At 43.5% G+C, this 18,840-nt stretch overlaps 2 protein-coding genes across 6 annotated transcripts in view; both read left to right on the top strand.

Annotated features, from left to right (window-relative positions):
• The window catches only part of tcerg1l (transcription elongation regulator 1 like), a 27,624-nt gene extending 25,502 nt beyond the window's left edge, over nucleotides 1–2,122 (top strand). The window contains exons 15-16 of the mRNA XM_018688714.2: nucleotides 66–184; nucleotides 1,185–2,122. Coding sequence (XP_018544230.1) covers nucleotides 66–184; nucleotides 1,185–1,341 — 276 coding nt within the window. The 3' untranslated portion in view covers nucleotides 1,342–2,122. The remainder of the gene's footprint in view (nucleotides 1–65; nucleotides 185–1,184) is intronic.
• A 1,939-nt stretch (nucleotides 2,123–4,061) lies between these two features.
• On the top strand, nucleotides 4,062–17,579 carry jakmip3 (Janus kinase and microtubule interacting protein 3). 5 transcript variants are annotated; one of them, XM_051067764.1, is made up of 24 exons: nucleotides 4,084–4,432; nucleotides 4,956–5,169; nucleotides 5,245–5,487; nucleotides 5,668–5,907; nucleotides 7,379–7,576; nucleotides 8,471–8,584; nucleotides 8,901–9,047; nucleotides 9,348–9,485; nucleotides 9,627–9,662; nucleotides 9,825–9,896; nucleotides 10,154–10,258; nucleotides 10,392–10,520; nucleotides 10,598–10,681; nucleotides 11,186–11,248; nucleotides 11,355–11,453; nucleotides 11,558–11,656; nucleotides 11,794–11,847; nucleotides 12,331–12,396; nucleotides 12,622–12,690; nucleotides 13,446–13,523; nucleotides 14,278–14,511; nucleotides 14,717–14,782; nucleotides 14,874–14,933; nucleotides 15,626–15,715. In XM_051067764.1, exons 2-23 carry the CDS (start codon nucleotides 5,035–5,037, stop codon nucleotides 14,922–14,924), a joined length of 2,520 nt encoding a protein of 839 aa, XP_050923721.1. In that variant the 5' UTR covers nucleotides 4,084–4,432; nucleotides 4,956–5,034; the 3' UTR covers nucleotides 14,925–14,933; nucleotides 15,626–15,715. The 5 variants fall into 5 exon arrangements, 4 of the variants coding, with proteins under 4 accessions (XP_050923719.1, XP_050923718.1, XP_050923721.1 ...); XM_051067763.1 differs by having other exon boundaries at nucleotides 11,794–11,853; XM_051067762.1 differs by lacking the exon at nucleotides 14,874–14,933 and having other exon boundaries at nucleotides 4,080–4,432; nucleotides 15,626–17,579.
• Nucleotides 17,580–18,840: the final 1,261 nt, after the last annotated feature.

Here is an 18,840-nt window from a genome sequence, read left to right as displayed (position 1 = left end):
TCACGAGGTAATGATGTTACACCTTTATGATGTCACTGTTACATCACTGTTACCTGTGTGTGCAGGTGTTTGATCAGTTTGTGAAGAGCAGGGTGAAGGATGAGTACAAAGAGAATAAGAGTAAACTGCAGAAAGCCAGAGAGGAGTTCAAACAGCTGCTGGAGGAGGCGAAGATCACCAACAGGTATCACTCATTCATTATTCACCACTTCACTCTTAATTATTCAGCTGTGTTCCTATAAAATCTGGGTCTGACCTGAGTCCACCTCCTCATCTGGACCAGCAGGTATTTATCTACCTGTCAGATGACTGAGCTGACAGCTGACACTCTGTGGTTGGTTTTTATTCTAAGAGTGAAGCTGCAGCCTGAATATTAGAGACTCAAACCATCAGTGTGAAGAAAACAGTTTAGAGATATACAGGTAGGCAGACAAGTAGATAGCTAGATGGGTAGATATACAGACAGGTATACAGACGGGTATATAGACAGGTAGATATACAGACAGGTAGATAGATATATTTAGTATAAAAATGACTCTGTGTTTGGGGGAAATTAAGTAAACTAGACAGTTGCTGCTGTTGGTTAAAAGCTGGATTTTAAATTAATCTTGTGTGACATAACAAAGCTGCAGATAAATTATTCCAGGAGGCTGCACAGGATTTAAGAAACCACCTGGAAAACTCAGGGTGTTTCCAGTGATGTAGAAAAGGAAGTACATGATGCGACAGGCCTGGTTTGTTTTCAATCAGCTCATCTCCAGATGTTCAGATGGTTTTCAGTTTCATCTGATCATCAGTGGGTGAAGAACTAAACACACCTGTTTAACTTCAATGATGATAAAACACTGACATTAAAAGCAGGTTGAACTCATTAAGGGCTGCTGTGACCAACTCCTACATTTTAGTGTATTATTTCATCATGAGCTTGTGATCTCTGATTTCCCTCATCCATCGACTTTACAAACATACTGATGGTTTTTATTCACCACACCTCACCATCAAGAACTTCACTGCAAACACACATGACCTGTTTCATCACAGTTAGTTTATAGTTTCAGTTAGTTTCACTCTGCAAACTCTGACTCAGATAAAACAAACTGCAACGACTCGACGGAATCAGAGTCAGCAACTTAGTGTCTTGTCTGATGATCGTTTAGGATGTTTGTCTCTGCTTTTCTCTGCAGATCAACTTTTAAAGAGTTCTGTGCTCATTACCGCAGTGACCAGCGGTTCAATGCCCTCAACAGGAAGAAGGAACAGGAAGTCCTCTTCAACCATTACATCACATCCTTGAAGAAACGAGACAAGGAGAACAGAGCCAGACTGAGGAAGATGAGATGAGAACAACACTGTTCTCCAAACTGAACCTTACAGAACCATCTAGAACCTCTGTAGAACTCATACAGGACCTCACAAAATCCTCCAGGACAACTGAGCAGAGCATCCTGTGTTGACTCTCACTGATGGACCTGGTTTTAAACTCTACTGGTTTTGTGAGATCAGATTGGAACCAGGGAGACTAGATCAGGACATGAAACTGGAGCTGAGTGGTTCTGACCCTCTTTTTGTTGTTTTATACAATTCCCATCACAAGAGGAGGACCAGCAGCATCAGACTGGATTCTGTAGCAGACTGAAGTCAGGTGGACTTGATGACCTGGTCCAGAGCTGGATAAATCTGAACAAGTTATTAAAAGAACTGAGCCAAGTTAAACTGGAAAAAACAGGACTTCAAAAAGAATCAGAGCACAAAAATGATCTGTCTTTTGACTGTCTGTCTGACTGTTCGTCTGTCTGTCTGCTGTTCATCTGTCTGACTGTTCATCTGTCTGTCTGACTGACTGACTGTTCATCTGTCTGACTGTTCATCTGTCTGTCTGTCTGACTGTCTGACTGTTCATCTGTCTGTCTGTTTATCTGTCTGTCTTTCTGTCTGCCTGTCTCACTCTCAGGCCTGGCTTGACCAATTGGTGCTCTCCATTCAGCTCTGAGTGTAGAAATAATTGAAATACAGTTTTTTTGTCCAGAGCTGATCCCAGATCTGTTGTTATCGATCCCAGATCTGTTATTACTGATCCCAGATCTGTTGTTATTGATTCCAGATCTGTTGTTACTGATCTCTAGATGTGATCTGTTGTTACTGATCACAGATCTGTTGCTATTGATTTCAGATCTGTTGTTACTGATCACAGATCTGTTGTTAGTCCAGAAGTCAGAAGTGGATGAATCTAATCTCATGTCAGTGTTTAGTATTTCTCTGTGTAACAGCTCAGATTATCTGAGCCTTGTCTCCTTCCACCCTCATCATCTAATCACCTGATCGATACTGTCCTCCTCCAGTACCGCCCTCTGCTGGACCACAGGCTGAAATACCTCAAACTCTGTTTGATGTTTGAACTTAAAAATATTTCATTTAATAAAAAAAAATTATCAGCAGAAAAACTTCAGACCTTCATCCTGAAACCATAAACCAGCAGGTAGCAGCTCACCTGGCACCTGTCAGACCTGTGGGAGCAGTCAGAGTTAGATGTTCATTGATTATTGATGGTCCTCAGTAGATGATCTGACACCCCCTCAAGTGATCCACCTTAGTCTGATCCAGATCCACCTCCTTCATGTTTTAATGTGTTTATGACCATGTTTGATTCTGCTGTAAACAAACAAACTAGTTTTCTGATGTGTTGTAAGCCCCGCCCCCTCACCTGTCAGCACTACAGTGAGCTGTGATTGGAAAGATTTTGTGTCCTCATGTTCTGATTGGATGTTTTTTAGTGTCCTGACTTCTCACTGGACAATGTCTGTGAACTGATCTTTGTGTCCTGACGTTTCATTGGCTGTTGTTCATGATGTGTTTATTAAATTAAACTGTTGATCAAACACACGTGTTGTTGTTGTTTACAGATGCACTTACTGTCTCATGATGACCCTCAGAGACCACCTGCAAGCAGGCTGTCACCTGACAGACAGGTGTAGACAGACAGGTACAGAAACACCTGTCTCTCTCTCTCTCTGTAATCACAGTCATTCAGCCACCTGCTGCTTTGTCTGTTGCTACAACAACCTGGGATCAAGACAAAGGAAAACAATTATGGGCTGTTAGGCACACACACACACACACACACACACACACAGTGTTTTGATGTTTGCTGTGTTTGTGACAACGTCAAGTCAAATGATTCAGAGGAATGTTTCTGTCTGTCTGTCTGTCTCACCTTGGTCATCCAGCACCTTATTAATCAGGTACTCTTCCATCAGGATGCTCTGATTGGTCAGTGATGCATGTAGTCCATGTGGGTCCATGTGGTCCATGTGGGCCCACACCTGGTCCTGCTGCAGTGGAGCATCAAGTGGATCAGAGGATCCCCACCAGTCCAGACCCCGTGAGGAGAATCAAGACTACTATAAGGTCCTGGTCCTCACTGAGCCATGACCAGCTAGAGGACCAGGAGGTGAGCCAGTCTACACAGACAGGTAGATAGTACCAGCTCTGGTGTTGGCAAAACTGCTGAGGGTCTACTACTGTATTATTGGCATCACCTTACGTTTATATGGAACCCGTGTTATGCCCTTCTTAACCCAACCGGTCGAGGCAGATGGCCACTGTCTGCTAGGTCTGCCCATGGTGGGATTTGTTGGGTCTCTCTCTGTAAAGAGTATGCTCTATATGAAAGTGCCTTGAGATGACTTCTGTTGTTATATGAAATATAAATTGAACTGAATTGAATTTGAGGTCACAGCAGGAGAATCACCAGGTCCTGGTCCTCTGGAGGTAATACAAGTTATTATTTTATTGACTGATTGATTTGAATCAGGATTCATTCTGTTCACAGTCTTAGATTCTTTCTGCTGGAACTTTTGTTTAACATTTTCTAATGTTTGTAATCTGACCTCATAAAAACAGGACCTTGATCTGAAAACTGAACTGAAAACTGAAAACTGAAAATATAAATATATTGAAATAATACAGATGATAGGTGAAATGTCTGAGTAAATGGTGAGGAGAAATGAAGTGTTTTTAGATGAGGATCAGACTGTGGTCATTACAGCTCAGCGATGCGGTGTGATGATGGAGAGCGCCCAGCAGAGGGAGACAGACTCAGCTCTCCATCACACTGAGGGATGCTGGGAGGAAGAGAAGGAGGAGGAGGAGATGACGCCAGCAGAGGCTGCAGAGATGCTAACAGCACCGACACACAAACACACACTGACAGGAGCTACCTGCTAACTGCTATCAGAGGCAGACAGACAGACAGACAGGTGGAGGGAGGCTGATGCTGGCACACACTCACACACACGGTGATCAGTGAGACAGGGTGAGCTGCAAGGGAAGCTAGCTGCTGTTAGCATGCTGTGGAGAGGAGGCTAACCTACACACACACACACACACACACACACACATACACACGCGCAGAGCGATGCAGTCTTATTGGACGGTGAGTGATTTATCTCTGGATATGTGTGTGTTCAGTTACAGGCCTGATCTGTGTGTGAGCGGGTTGATGTTGTTACCATGGAAACAGTCATGTACTGATACTGTGCAGTGTCACCTGTCAGAGAGTCACCTGTCCTCCATCACACACGTGATCAGTTTCAGGTCGATCAGACAATCAGTACTACCACTACTACTACTGATACTACTGTTACTGATAGTATTAATACTGATAGTACTACTATTACTACTGATGCTACTGTAATACTGTAGTATTATTTCAAGAGAAATCTGAATCAATCAGAGGCCTGAAGAATCAGGCTTTGGGACATGCCCACTGTTCAGGTGCCATATCCTAGCAACTGTCTGTAGTTTTAATTCATCACCTGACTGTAACCACACAGGTGTCAGAGAAGGAAGCAATCTGATTTTTCTGACCAAAGAGTGTGTTCATAATTGTGTACCTGTGTGTGTGTAGATGTAGTGTGGCCTCAGATTGACATACAGTTGTGCATGTGTACCTGTAGGTACCTGTGTGTAGATGTAGTGTGGCCTCAGATTGACAGACAGCTAGTTGGTGGGTGGAGCCTGCCAGTGGAGGTGGAAATGTCAAAGCGAGGAACAGGAGGGCGGGGGAAGGGGGAGAGACCGGACGCCATGGCAACCCTTCAAGCAGCCAATGAGGAGCTGAGAGCCAAACTGACGGATATCCAGATAGAACTACAACAGGAGAAGAATAAGGTGAGGACTACAACTCCCAGAGTACTGCAGATATTACTGTTACTCAGTGGTAATCAGATTACTGTGTGGCCCCAGGTCAGTCGTCTGGAGAGAGAAAAGAGTCAGGAGCTGAAGGCGGAGCATCACCGGGCAACTGTCGCTGTGACCGAGCTGAAGACCAAACTCCACGAGGAGAAGCAGAAGGAGCTGGCAGTTACCAGGGAGACGTTACTACGGCAACACGAGATGGAGCTGATGAGGGTCATCAAGATCAAAGACGGAGAAATCCAACGTCTGAATGGACTGGTGTTGACACTGAGGGACGGGTCCACGGACAAGGTAATCTACCTGATCTACACCTGATCCAAACATGATCTACACCTGATCCAAACCTGATAACACCTGATCCACACCTTTATCCATCTGTCTGCAGCTCCACTTGTCTGTCTCTAGGTCTACTTGTCTGTCTGTAGACCTACCTGTCTCTCTGCAGCTCTACCTGTCTGTCTTGTTCTCCAGGTGAGGAGTGCTCTGCTGGCAGAGGTGGAGGAGGCGAGGAGGAGCTGGGAGGCGGAGCGTTGTCGCCTCCAACAGGAGGTGCAGGAGCTGCGAGGAGCAAAGAAGTTTGCTGAGGAAGCTCTGACACTGTCGCAGCAGGCCTGCCAGGCCCGAGCCGCCGAGCTGCGATCGGCTCATCACCAACACCAGGAGGAGCTGAACCGGACCAAGAGAGACTGTGAGAGGGAGATCCGCCGATTGGTACGAGGCACTGCCACACTCACATGACACACCTGGTCCTAAATGTCTTAGAGACCTGGTCCTGTTTTCATTGAACATCACCCAGACCAACACAATCCTAAAATAATGTTTTCATCAGGCCTAGAGTAAGTTGACCTGTTCACAGGTACGAATCCTCGCCATAAAGATTTGTCAAACTTTTAGAAGCATCTTCACATCAGCTTAATAAAGATCTGATCAGCTCATAATCAATAATTCAAAACAATCTAAGGAGACCAGGCAAATCAAAATCATTCAGTGATTCAGCTGCAGTAAATCAATAAATGATAAAACTGATTCTATGTTTAGGAAACTGGAGACTGTTACTGTGAAACTCAGAAACCTCTTTGATGTTTTAATGCTAAAGAAATAAAAGATATGTTTATGAACTGATCACGTTTCCTTCAGTTTGGAGTCTCCAGGTCAAACACAGTGAATCTATCTGTGAAGACTCTGAACGACCTGAGCTCTACATGTCTTTCGATTTCTCTGGACTCAGAGTGAACAGTTACTACCTCAGTACTGTGCCACAAGAAAACACGTCTTTAAAAGAATATTTGAATGTGTTTTATTATTAAAGCTGAGAGCAGTGAGGTTTGTGGGACCCTGAGGAGCCAATGAAAGGATTAAAACACAAACACAACAAACTGATGAATGAAGACATTAACATGAGAAGACAAAGCCTGACTGAGCTGCACAGAGTGGAACAATTCACAGTAAAGAGTCCAACACAGACTGGTACAACACACAACACAACACACACAGACACACACACTTAATCTACACAGAGCCTCTGTTGTGTTAAACAGAAACACTGATGTGAGTGTGTGTCCTGTGCTCAGATGGTCCAGGGCTCTGACCTCTGACCTCTGAGGACAGTTTGGTGTTTCCCTCAGAATGATTCTCTTTTCTTTGTGTCATTCTGAACCTGAACTCACCACGTGCAGCTTTAAAGACGACAGGTGATGCGAGGTGATCAACCTGTGTCTCAGGTGGTCTGAGTGAAATAAGTAAATTCATTCATGCGTGTTGGATTCAGGAGGGTTCACCACAGATCTGGTTCATATCCAGACCTGTGAAGACCTCTACCTGAAACCTCTTCCTTTATTCTGTTTTTGTAACAATTAATCAGAGTTACACCTGAACTCACCTGTTCTAACTACATTCAGACTAAACGAACACAGAGCTGCAGGTGTGATGTAAACACCTCTCTGCTCAGAGAACCGGGGTTATTACCTTGTTCCCTCGAGGTGTTATTCAGGTAGACGTGGTTCACTTGGAGAGGATTTAATGTCTCACCTGCAGTGTAGGTTCATGGTCACCTGTTTGATTTTTCATCCCCTTTTCTGTCTGACAGACTAAACATGCTCCCTACCTACCTCTCTCTATATCTGTTTAACCCCTCCTCTAATCCGTCTGTCTCCCTGTCTGTCTCTCACCTGTCTGTGTGCAGATGGATGAGATTAAACTGAAGGACAGAGCTGTCAGTGTTTTGGATAAAGCCCTGGGGCTGCAGGCTGGACATGCTCACCGCCTCCAGCTGCAGACTCAGGCAGCCGAGCAGCAAATCGCAGCCCTGAGAGATGCACAGAGGGCGGGACTAAACCACCCCGGTCACACCCCTAGCTCCCCTAACACTACTCCTCACATTGTAAGCTCCGTCTTTTCCTGCTTGTACTGCATGATGTAAAATCCTCGCTCATCCACTCTTTAAGTTCCTGGTTTATGATCATGACATCATCAAACACATGACCACACCCAAACTCTCAGACCCTCATCAAATAGGTGGACCGTCTGGCCCTCAATATCCCACAATCCATCACTTAAAGGAACTATATGTTTTTGCTACATACCTAACGTTAGCATTAGCAGCTGTTTCCAGAAGAAAACAATATGAGTTCAAACTTCATCTTTTAACTCACCAACAGCTGTCTCCAGAGCTGGAAACAAACACTGGCCTCTATTTTCTTCTACTGAAGTTAGCATGCTAACAATACAATGCTAATGCTAATGTTAGCTGTGTAGCCATAGAAACAACTTACATATAGCACCTTTAAAGCTCCCTGGACTCCACCACCCTGAAGGTCAGGTGAGCAATTGATTGTCTTTTTCAGGTGTTTGTGTTTAATCCATCTGGTGAAGTGGACCAATGAGAAACATCCTGCAGGGTGAAACTTCCTCTAAGAGACTTGACTTGTAAAATTAGATTTTCTGGTTGATAGTTAAGGTCCAGGTGTTCCTGCAGGTGAACACAGGACAGGGGTCTGTAGTATCTCACCTGCAGCAGACACTACAGACACTTATCTTTAATCTGACTGTTACTGAACTCTGAACCTCTCCTGGATCATTTAACCATCACACAGGTTTAAATTACTTACACTTTGTCTGTAAATACTACATTACTCATGAGCCTCAGCTGGAGAAGACGGAGATCTGAAATGATCTGGCTGTGTGTGTGTGTGTGTGTGTGTGTGTGTGTGTGTGTGTTACTGTGTGTGTGTGTGTGTGTGTGTGTGTGTGTGTGTGTGTGTTACCGTGTGTGCAGTCCCAGGAGGACCGGGACACTCGGAGGTTTCAGTTAAAAATTGCTGAGCTCAGCGCTGTGGTCAGGAAACTGGAGGATCGAAACGCTCTGCTGTCTGAGGAACGCAACGAACTGGTAGCACAACACATACAACTAATACACACGCTTAATACAAACTTATCTTCGTATTTCTGTATTTGTGAGGACTCCATCTGATAAAAACATTCCACAACATCTCACTTTAAACCATCACAGCTGAGCGTTGAACTCCAACCAACCATAAAAGCCTAACCATTAAACGGTTTGAACTTTAAACGATGATTGACCATAATGTCCCTATAATTTTAAATGTCCTTACTTCAACAGTCTAAAACTCAGACTCAGTCACAGACGTAGATGGACACACCCTTTAACTCTGTGTTTTCACTGTCATTATTTTCTCTCTGTGAAGCTGAAGCGTCTGAGAGAGGCAGAGAGTCAGTTTCTTCCTCTTCTGGACAAAAACAAACGTCTGAGCAGGAAAAATGAGGAGCTTGCTCTCACTCTGCGTCGCCTCGACAACAAGCTCCGCTTCGTCACCCAGGAGAACCTGGAGATGGTAACTATGGTAACCCCTGACCCTGGCAATACAATGACAAACACGGTCTGAGCACTGGTTCTGTCCCAGTCAAACCAGTAGGTTCATCCCAGACTGGGACCAGTTAAGATTCGCTGCATGAGTAACACCTCGTTCTGCTAAAAGCTAACTAGCCTAGCTTAGCCTAGCTTAGCACAACAGAGTTAACAGAGATTATGAGATTAAATCACTGATTCAGAACTACAACCAGAAAACTACAAACTGCAGACAGGAAGTGACCTGTGTTACCATGGTAACAGCACCATCTGTCGTTGTCCATAGAGGAGACCGAGCTCGTTAAACGATCTGGACCGCAGCCACTCCACCAGTTACCATGGTTACAGCCAGGAGGAGAGAGAGATGGAGTTTCTACGGTTACAGGTCCTGGAGCAACAGCACATCATCGACGACCTGTCCAAGGTAAAGTACTACTATTAATACTACTGATAGTACTATTACTACTACTGCTGCTGCTACTACTACTACTGCTACTACCTCTGCTACTACTACTACTGCTACTTGTAATGCTAAATTTAAAATAAACCATGTTTGTGTTTTCAGGCTCTGGAGACTGCTGGTTATGTGAAGAATGTTATTGTAAGTACTGAGTACAGTTACTGCTGAGCATGCAGGTACTCCTGAGAGTACAACATTTGTTAGTAGTACTTACTGTGTTTCCTTCAGGAGCTGGTGTGTTGTTGTTGTTGTTGTCTGTGTTGTTGTTGTGTTGTTGTTGTTGTCTTGTTGTGTGTCTTACAGGAGAGAGACATGTTGCTGAGGTACAGGCGTCAGGAGTCAGTGAGGAGAAAACGAACCTTCAGAGCCTGCAGGGTGAGACTGGACACACACTTTATCATCTCTGTTAAAGTGTTTTTGTGTTTCTGTCTTTGTGTGTTTTCTATTTGTTAGTTTGTGGACGTTTCAGTTGAGGTTATTTACAGGTGTGTTAAATTTTTCACCTGAGCTGATGATGTCATAAAGCATTTAAAAACATTTACTGAGACATGGAGGATACTAACAGTTTGCTGTGTGTATGTGTCTGTGTGTGTGTGTGTCTGTCTGTCTGTGTGTGTCTGTTGTGTGTGTAGGTCATAGAGACGTTTTATGGTTATGATGAAGAAGCATCGGTGGACTCTGATGGATCATCTTTGTCTTTTCACACTGACAGAACTCCTGATACTGAACCAGAGGAGGTAACACACACACACAGATACACACACATGGACACACACAGACACACACACACACACACACATACACACATACTGGTCTGACTGGTTAGGTGGCTCTGGTTTGACTGGTTTCCTGGCTGTTTGTGTGTTTCAGGTGTGTGTGCGTGAGGAGGCGGAGCTTCGTTACCGTCAGCTGACTCAGGAGTATCAGGCACTGCAGCGAGCGTACGCTCTGCTGACAGAGACAAGTGGAGGAAACTATGATGCTGAGAAAGAGATCAAGGTGACCAAACCTCTGAGCAAGGCAGCGACATCCCTGTAGCAAGCCACAGGTTGATGGCTGTATTCCCTGTGTTTCAGACCAGAGAGCAGCTGCTGATTGAGATCAGTCGATATCAAACCAGAGTCACAGATCTGGAGTCAGCGCTGAAACAACAAGGACTGGTAACACGCACACACACACACACACACATACACACACACACACACACACACACACACACACACACACCACCTGTCTCCTCCTGTCTCCTGCCGTATCCTCCTCCTCCTCCCCTTCCTGTCTCTCCCTCCCATCTCCTCCTCCTGTCTCCTCCACACCTCTAACTCTACAAAATAAAAACATAAAGAAACATAAGTTTCACAACGACACATAAAGACCAAGGATAAAACTAAAAATAAAATCTGAGCTGACCTGTCAAACATCTGAACTCGTGATTTGTCTGAAATTGGGTGATTCGTCTGAAATCGGTCTGTTTTTGAAATCAGGAGAAAGTCTGATTAAAGCACATAATTTTTTTTCCTGTTGTTCATCACCTTCATGTGTTGACAGATTCAAATTTAATGGCAATCAGTGCTCAGCCAATCAGAACACAGCTCAGGTAGAGGGGAGGGGCTAATCTCTGACATCACCTGGAATAACACGCAGACACTCTCTCTCTCCATCAGGATGTGAAGTGGGTGGAGGAGAAGCAGGCGTTGTATCAGAGGAATCAGGAGCTGGTGGAGAAGGTGAAGTTCCACTCTGACTTCAGATGTAAACAGGGTCCAACATCAGATATAAAATTATGTGACTTTGTTTTTGTTGTTTTCTCTGTGAACCTGTGATGTTACTCAGGTGAGACAGATGGAGGGTGAAGAGCTGCGTCTGAAAAACGATATCCAAGACGTCAAAGATCAGAACGAGCTGCTAGAGTTCAGGATCTTAGAGCTCGAGGTAAAAAAAACAGACTGACATGAACAACAACATAAACAGCAACACCTTTAAACACTCAGACTGACACAGTCTGTGTTTCCATGGAAACACTGTTTACTGTTCAGGAGAGGGAGCGACGGTCACCGGCCATTAACTTCCAACAACTCCATTTCCCAGAAGGCCTCAGTCCTCTGCAGATCTACTGTGAGGCAGAGGGAGTCACTGTGAGTAATACCTCCACACTGTAGACAACTGTATACACACCTGCAAACACACCTGAGTGCACCTGCAAACACACCTGAGTATACCTGTACACACACCTGAGTACATCTGTAGTTATTAGTTGTGCTTTGTTCCTCAGGATATCGTGATCAGTGAGCTGATGAAGAAACTGGACATCCTGGGAGATAACGCCGTAAGTGTATGTTGAATTTATTTTGTACATGTTTCTGTTACAGTTTCATCAGAATCAGCTGATCTCAGTTCAGTCGTGATTAAAGTGAATTTAAAGCAGCTTCACTGAGTCATGTGATCCAGGTGTGATGTGGTCACACACACCTGTACAACATGTTAAATCATCTGTACCTTACATCAATCTGAAACTCACCTGTGGCTTTACTTAATATGTTTATAGTTATTAATTACTGATGTTTGCTGATGATACATAATGTAAACATGTTGTGATGATGTGTTGATTAGCAAACAGCTGAGAAAAAAATAAATACAAGACCAGCTGCAGAATAACATCTAATATGTCAACATGTTGTCAACATGTTGCTGACACGTTGTTGATTTGTTGTTAACATGTTGACGTGTTGTTGACATGTTGGTGTGTTGTTGATGTGTTGTTGACATGGTTGACGTTTTGTTGACATGTTGTTTCTGTGTTGCCCTGTAGAATCTGTCCAATGAGGAGCAGGTGGTGGTGATCCATGCCAGGACGGTGCTCACTCTGTCGGAGAAGGTAACTCACAACCCTGAACAACACACAATGTTTGCAACCATTTGTCAACCTATGATCTGATTTAATTCTCTCTCTAACAACCTTTGACCCTGATTTAGATCTCAGACCTCCAGCTGAGACAGGGAGCTCATCATGTCAGATTGTTTTAAATTGAAAGTGTAAAAATCAGATTTTTTAAAGTCGCTATCTACCTGTCTCTCTGTCTCTCTCTGTCTGTCTGCTCAGTGGTTGGAGTCCATTGAAGTGACAAAGTCGGCTCTGCAGCAGAAGATGTTGGACATTGAGAGTGAGAAGGTAAAAACCAAAATAAACATCTGTGTTTTCTGTCCCAGGTGTTTCCTCCTGATGGCTGCATCTCCTCCTTGTTAACGTGATCTGTCTCTGATAAATATGTCTGAGCTTTACATTTACACTTTTTGTAAATAAATATAATAATCATTCTCTTCAGAGACCACATCTCAGCTGAAGGAAACAGCTTAATTTCTGTTTGTTCACACAGTGTGATCATACTGTACAGGTGTCATTTACACTTGCTGACAACATCTACACGTGTGGTCTGACTAATCACAATACAATTTGCTACATTTACAGCTGCAGATAAAGTGTCTCACAGGTACAGATGACATGTCAGGTGGAGATGACTCAGCCGTTGTCATGTTTTACACCTTCAGGTTAAAAATGTCTGGACTTGATGTTGAATGTTTTCTTGCTCACACAGAAACCATTTTATAACCAAACACAACAGAGGTTCTATTTGAACCTGAACCATCGTCATGGTAACACCTGAAAAACAAACCAACGTGGTGAAGTTGTTTCTGGGTTTTATTTCCTGTTTGAAGATACAAAACAAACAGCGTTGTTCTCTGTGTTTAAATTCAGATGTTGTCTTCATCTCATCTGAATCAGTCTTTTGGGTTGAGATTTTGTTTGGCTCAGAGGGTTGCTGGTTTGATTTCCAGTAAGTATAAGTGTGTGACAGTAAGTGTGACAGCAGCAGAGCCTTCAGGCACCACCGTGACCTCTGACCTCTGTTGGTTGTTGTGGTCTAGGATCTGTTCAGTAAACAGAAAGGTTATCTGGATGAAGAGCTGGACTACAGGAAGCAGTCAATGGATCAGGCTCACAAGGTCAGTGAGTAATCAACCAACACAACAAAAACAACACACAAAACAAACAAAAGTGATTCACTAAACAAACAAACAAAAATATATTTTATATATAGTGTTTTCTGAAAGAACTCAGGAGTGCGCAGTGCAGCAGCAGAAATCCAACATCACTGTTAAAGTTGGTTGATATAACAGAGACGTTTTAAGGACTTTGATGTGACTCAGTGTTTAACACCAGGTGATTCATGTTACATGACCTGAACCTCAGATCGTCTCTACCTGCAGCCATTTTTACAGAATGATCTCCATGAGATCATTTTCTTGTTGCTTAGTTGGACTCATTTCACTCATCACACCAACTTGCAACACATTTCATGAGTAAAACCCACAGTGACACATTTATCTGTAGGAGTGACAGTGAAACTGTTAAACTGCCTCCATTTATGAGCTGTATGTAAGACATGTGATTAGTTTTATAATAGTCCTCAGTCTGACACAAACACAATGAGATAATGGACCAGGACTGGATGGCACAGTGCTGCAGTGGTTAGTGTCACCTCACAGGGTGTGGGTTTGAACCCAGGTTCAGTCTGGGCTTCTCTGTGTGAAGTTTACATGTTCTCCCTGTGGTTTCCTCCCAAAGGCCAAACACATGCAGGTTAAATCACTCTAAATCACCTGTATGGGTGAATGTGAATGATTGTCTCTATAGCCCTGTGACAGCCTGGTGACTGCTGACTATTTTCTCATTTTAAAATGTCTGTGTCTGATGCAGAGGATCCTGGAGCTGGAGGCCATGTTGTTTGAGGCTCTGCAGCAGGAGGAGGAATCCAAACTGGAAGGATTCAAGATCGAGGGGGGTCGTCTTTCCGAAACACTGACAGAGGAAGAGAGAGAGGGGCTGAGGAGAGCCATGGACCAATGGAAACGAACTGTGATGTGCGAACTGAGAGAGAGAGACGCCCAGATCCTCCGAGAGAGGATGGAGATACTGCAACTCACACAACAGGTAAACCTTTAATCCACAGATAAACCTTTAATCTACAGGTAAACCCTTAATTGACAGGTAAACCCTTAATCCACAGGTAAACCTTTAATGGACAGGTAAACTTTTAATCGACAGGTAAACTAATTACTGACATTCAACGTTTCACTGACAGAGAGAGTATATTTCGTCTTATTGTTTATCAACTTGATGTTTGTGTGTTTGACAGAGGAACAAGGAGCTGGAGGAGTTTATAGAAGCTCAGAAACGTCAGATTAAAGAACTGGAGGAAAAGGTATGGACAAACAGGAACCTCCAGTTTTCATCAACAGTCTGCTTCCTGTGACTTTCTGCTGATTCTACACTGTTTCTCTGTTTTCTTTCAGTTTCTATTTCTGTTTCTATTCTTCTCTTTGGCTTTCATCCTCTGGTCCTAACAGCAGCTGGTGAGTCACAAGGAAACACAGTTTCCCTCAGGTGTACAGGGTTTCCCACTGTTGTGGAAGACATGTGACAATTTGAATCCACAGTCCTCTTGTATGTCTAGTTAGTTCACAATTTGGTTCTTTTTTAGAGAAAATTATATGTCACTCACTGCACTTAGGCCTGTGTGGGACTGAATAAATATTGGCAAAAAGCCTCTTACTTTATTTGCTGTGGTCAGTGTCGCCCAGAGCTCAGGTGCAGCCAGCAGCTGCTTCTCTTTCTTTCCAATCCTCGTTGACAACACCACTATGTCGCGGCAGACACAGAAAACAGTGGAGAATGAACCAGACTTTTGGATTCAAGATTTTATTTGCAAAGGAACCTTCTGACACTTCTGAAAATATCGATGTTGATGTCTGTCTCCCTGCTGGAGTCACCGCTGCATCATTAGTGATATGCCTGTCTAACAGTTATCTACTTCTGTTCAAGCACACATCATTCTTTCACACTGCTTGCACAAGTACATATTGGCCTACACACATCACTGTACCAGACAATTAATTACACCATACCCTCAGGTGTAGTTTCCTAACCCTGTATTTTATTCATGGAGTTGTAAATAATTGCATATAAGTCTATTATATCATTGATATGTTGAGAGTGTTTACATGTCATCAGAGCACTGATGTTAACTTTTCAGTCTGTGGTTTAGTGTCTGCAGGCCTCCAGAGTTCAGCAGCTGAACACTCAGCGGGGTCGTGTCAGTCAGGAGGATTCAGAAGGATTCGGGGTTTGGAACCAGCAGCTTACTGATTGAGGCACGTTGGCTTCACTGCCCCACTCACCAGCCTCTGGCTGCTGTCAGCCAATCAGAGCAGAGCCCAGCTGTCAGCTGACTCTTAACCATCGCGCCCTCCCAGAATGCCACTGTGCTTCCTCAGAGACGGAGAGATCGATAGTTTAAATGGCGACAGAGGAACATTGTGTTTCAGACATAACAAGCTAATTAGCTTCCTGTTAGCTATTGTTGACCAGGAAGTTCTGATGCAGCTGATAAACACATCCTGGCCTCAGCTGGCCAGCTGGACCAAAGTGGTGCTGGACTAAATACAGTATTAGCTAAATTAGCTGGACTTCTGTCAGACCTGGCTAAACTAGCTACTCATATACAGTGTTCACTCAGACACCTGATTTTAAACATTGCTAGCTGAGTTAGCTGAATTCATCCAGTTAACTCAGCTGGTTGGTCAGTGTTATGGTCGTTGTTTGGGTCAGTTGCAGTAACTGTCTGTGGGTGAATGAACGGCAGCGACAGAGCTCCATGAACTACAGCAGGAGTTCAGTAAAGTCACTTCACTCACTAGAATCACAGTAGAAACACAATGAAACTATTAGAAACTGCTGTTAATGGAGCGTCTTGTTTGTCAGTTGAGTGAAACTTTGTTCTGATTGGCTGTTCCACCTGCAGACTGGAGAGTAGTTTAACACCATGGGGCCTCTCAGGTTACAGCTGTAACCTTCATGTAGCTTCAGCCCGTTTGGATCAACTTGGGACCAAAAACTGATGAAGCAAACATCAGACAGGAAGTCCACTGGAGGTCAGAGCTGTGAGGAAACAAACTGAACTGTTCCAACAAAACCATGTTCTGATCTGAAGAAATGAAGCATGAAATTTAGTCAGAGACAGGTTTAAGAACTGGTCAGAAACCTTTTGATTCAATAACAAACCTGCTGCAGGTCACAGTCATCACTCTGTATGTTCTGTGGTGATGAAGAGTCAAACCAGGTTCAGGTGATCCAGTCTGATTAAACTGGAGTTTCACAGATTCACCATGAGTTCGAACTGATGGAAGAAAGTACAATAACACAATAGTAGAGGATAATTTCATAGAACTTAAGAAGAAATTATTATATTATATTATATTATATTATATTATATTATATTATATTATATTATATTATATTATATTATTCTCCTACAGGGGATAATCAGTTGATTCTGAAATGTTCAAATGTTTAAATGTTTTTAAATATTTGGCTCATTTTCAAATCATATTGAGTTTTTTTATTTTCAGCCTTAATTTATTTTCAGTTTATACATTTATTTTTCCATCTTCATTTCTATGTTTCCAGAAGTGATCAGATGTTTTGTCTGTGTGAATTATTCCTCTGTTTGTCCAGCACTATCCTGTGTTTCACTGAAGCAGGTTCAGAAACCTGCTGAATTAAAACCATCATGTTTTAAAAAGTGGATCCTGCTGTTGTACTTTTATTATGCCAGATAATATTTTTCTATCCCCTGTTAATCTGAACTCGGTGAACATCTGAAGAGTCAGTAGTTTGGTGTGATTACAGATTAAAGACACTGGAAAACAAGACTGAAGACAAAACTGTGTTTGTGCTTTGTTGTTGGAGAAAGTTTCTCATAAACTTCATCAGATCCAGAATTTTCTTCCCTTAAATAAATGAGTCACATGTTCACATCCAGACTCCAAATGTTAATTAATGATTTCCCACCTGGACCTGGTCTGTGTTACACCTTTCAGGTCTGGTAAAGTCATTATTTCACCAGTTAAAAGTTAATCTCACGTCTTCACTATGAAGAGGACCCGAGTTGAGTCCCAGGTCCAAAACTTTGTGTTTCTGAAATAAACTGTTCTACACAACTCTCTCTCCGCCTCTGCATCATGATTGGCTGCTGTTTATTTATCTCTTGTAAGAAAACTCTTCATCAGAGTGAAACACATTAAGACAAAACAGGTGTACAGGTGTAAGGAGGGAGCTGGATTCTCATGTGTGACTGAAGCTCGTACTTAATCAACCTGTTTGACCAGTTCACTTTGGTTTATTTATAGCTTTTTAACTTTGTCATTCTCCTTGTGTGTGGTCACTGATTGGATGTGAGCATCATGAGCTCCTGTTGTGTGTTGGAACCATGAAGTACTTTTTTATTTACTGTCAGTATAATAATTGTTAACCTCTGGTGTTGAAAGATTATTAACATTCAGAAGTTTAGGGTCTAAATGAAGTCAGTATTCAGTGTTTGACTGTTACACTTATCCTCATGAACAGGGCCATTTCCCAGTTCACCCTCACTGCTTGTCTGGGTTTTCCAAGTCTGTCCAGCAGCCTTCCCACCATCTGATCCAACTCACCACCAGATGCTGATTAGTTGACAGCTCTGCCCCTCTCTCTTCACCCGATTGTCCAGGATATACGGTCACAGATCAGAGTCAATCATTGATCTTTGACCTAAGGTGTTCTGGTACCAGTTAGACTTGTGGACCACCTCATGCCTGAACATGGTGAATTCATTATCAACACAGAAGTCCAGAACAAGGCACAGCTCAGGTTCAGATGAGGGAGACTGTTCCTCCCAATCGTGACCCTTCAGGTTTCTCCATTGTCACTAATGCGAGCACTGAAGTCTCCCAGGAGAACTATAGAGTCCCCAGACAAGATCATTTCCAGGACACTGCCCACAGACTCCAAGAAGTCCGGGTACCCTGAGCTGGTTTCGCCTCAGCAGGAAGTAACCTACAACACAGTGGCACTCAGAAGGAGACTATTCACACACCTGCCCATCACGTTTCACCCTGTGTGACTCCAGAAAAGGAGAGAGTCCAAACCCTCTCCAGGAGTTTGGTGCCAGAACCTGTGAGCCCAACTATATTTAGTAGTTACCACTGCACCTCCTGCACAATTCAGGTTCCTTCCACGCCAGAGAGAACCAGTCTGTGACACCAAGAGTCAGTGCACATGGATCCCCACCTTTGCTTGCCTATGAAACACCTGACACCAATACTCATTTCCCTGGGTAGTGGGTTCAATGAGCCCAACCAGGCTCCGTGTTGCAAGGTCTGGCTCCAGCAGGGGCCCCAGTTTTCTGGGTGTGGTAACACTAACCCCAACCCTACACCATTTCAT

This window comes from Lates calcarifer, unplaced genomic scaffold (assembly GCF_001640805.2).
Source record: "Lates calcarifer isolate ASB-BC8 unplaced genomic scaffold, TLL_Latcal_v3 _unitig_1988_quiver_606, whole genome shotgun sequence".
Classification (NCBI taxonomy): Eukaryota; Metazoa; Chordata; class Actinopteri; family Centropomidae; genus Lates; species Lates calcarifer.
This window is presented reverse-complemented; position numbering and strand designations above follow the sequence as displayed.

Bases quoted from the DNA above. Each gene is read 5' to 3' on its own strand.
- jakmip3 (XM_051067761.1), top strand. From the start codon at position 5,035: ATGTCAAAGCGAGGAACAGGAGGGCGGGGGAAGGGGGAGAGACCGGAC. The intron at 7,577-8,470 runs GTAAGCTCCGTC...CCGTGTGTGCAG, and splicing joins CTAACACTACTCCTCACATT to TCCCAGGAGGACCGGGACAC. The intron at 10,259-10,391 runs GTAACACACACA...TGTGTGTTTCAG, and splicing joins CTGATACTGAACCAGAGGAG to GTGTGTGTGCGTGAGGAGGC.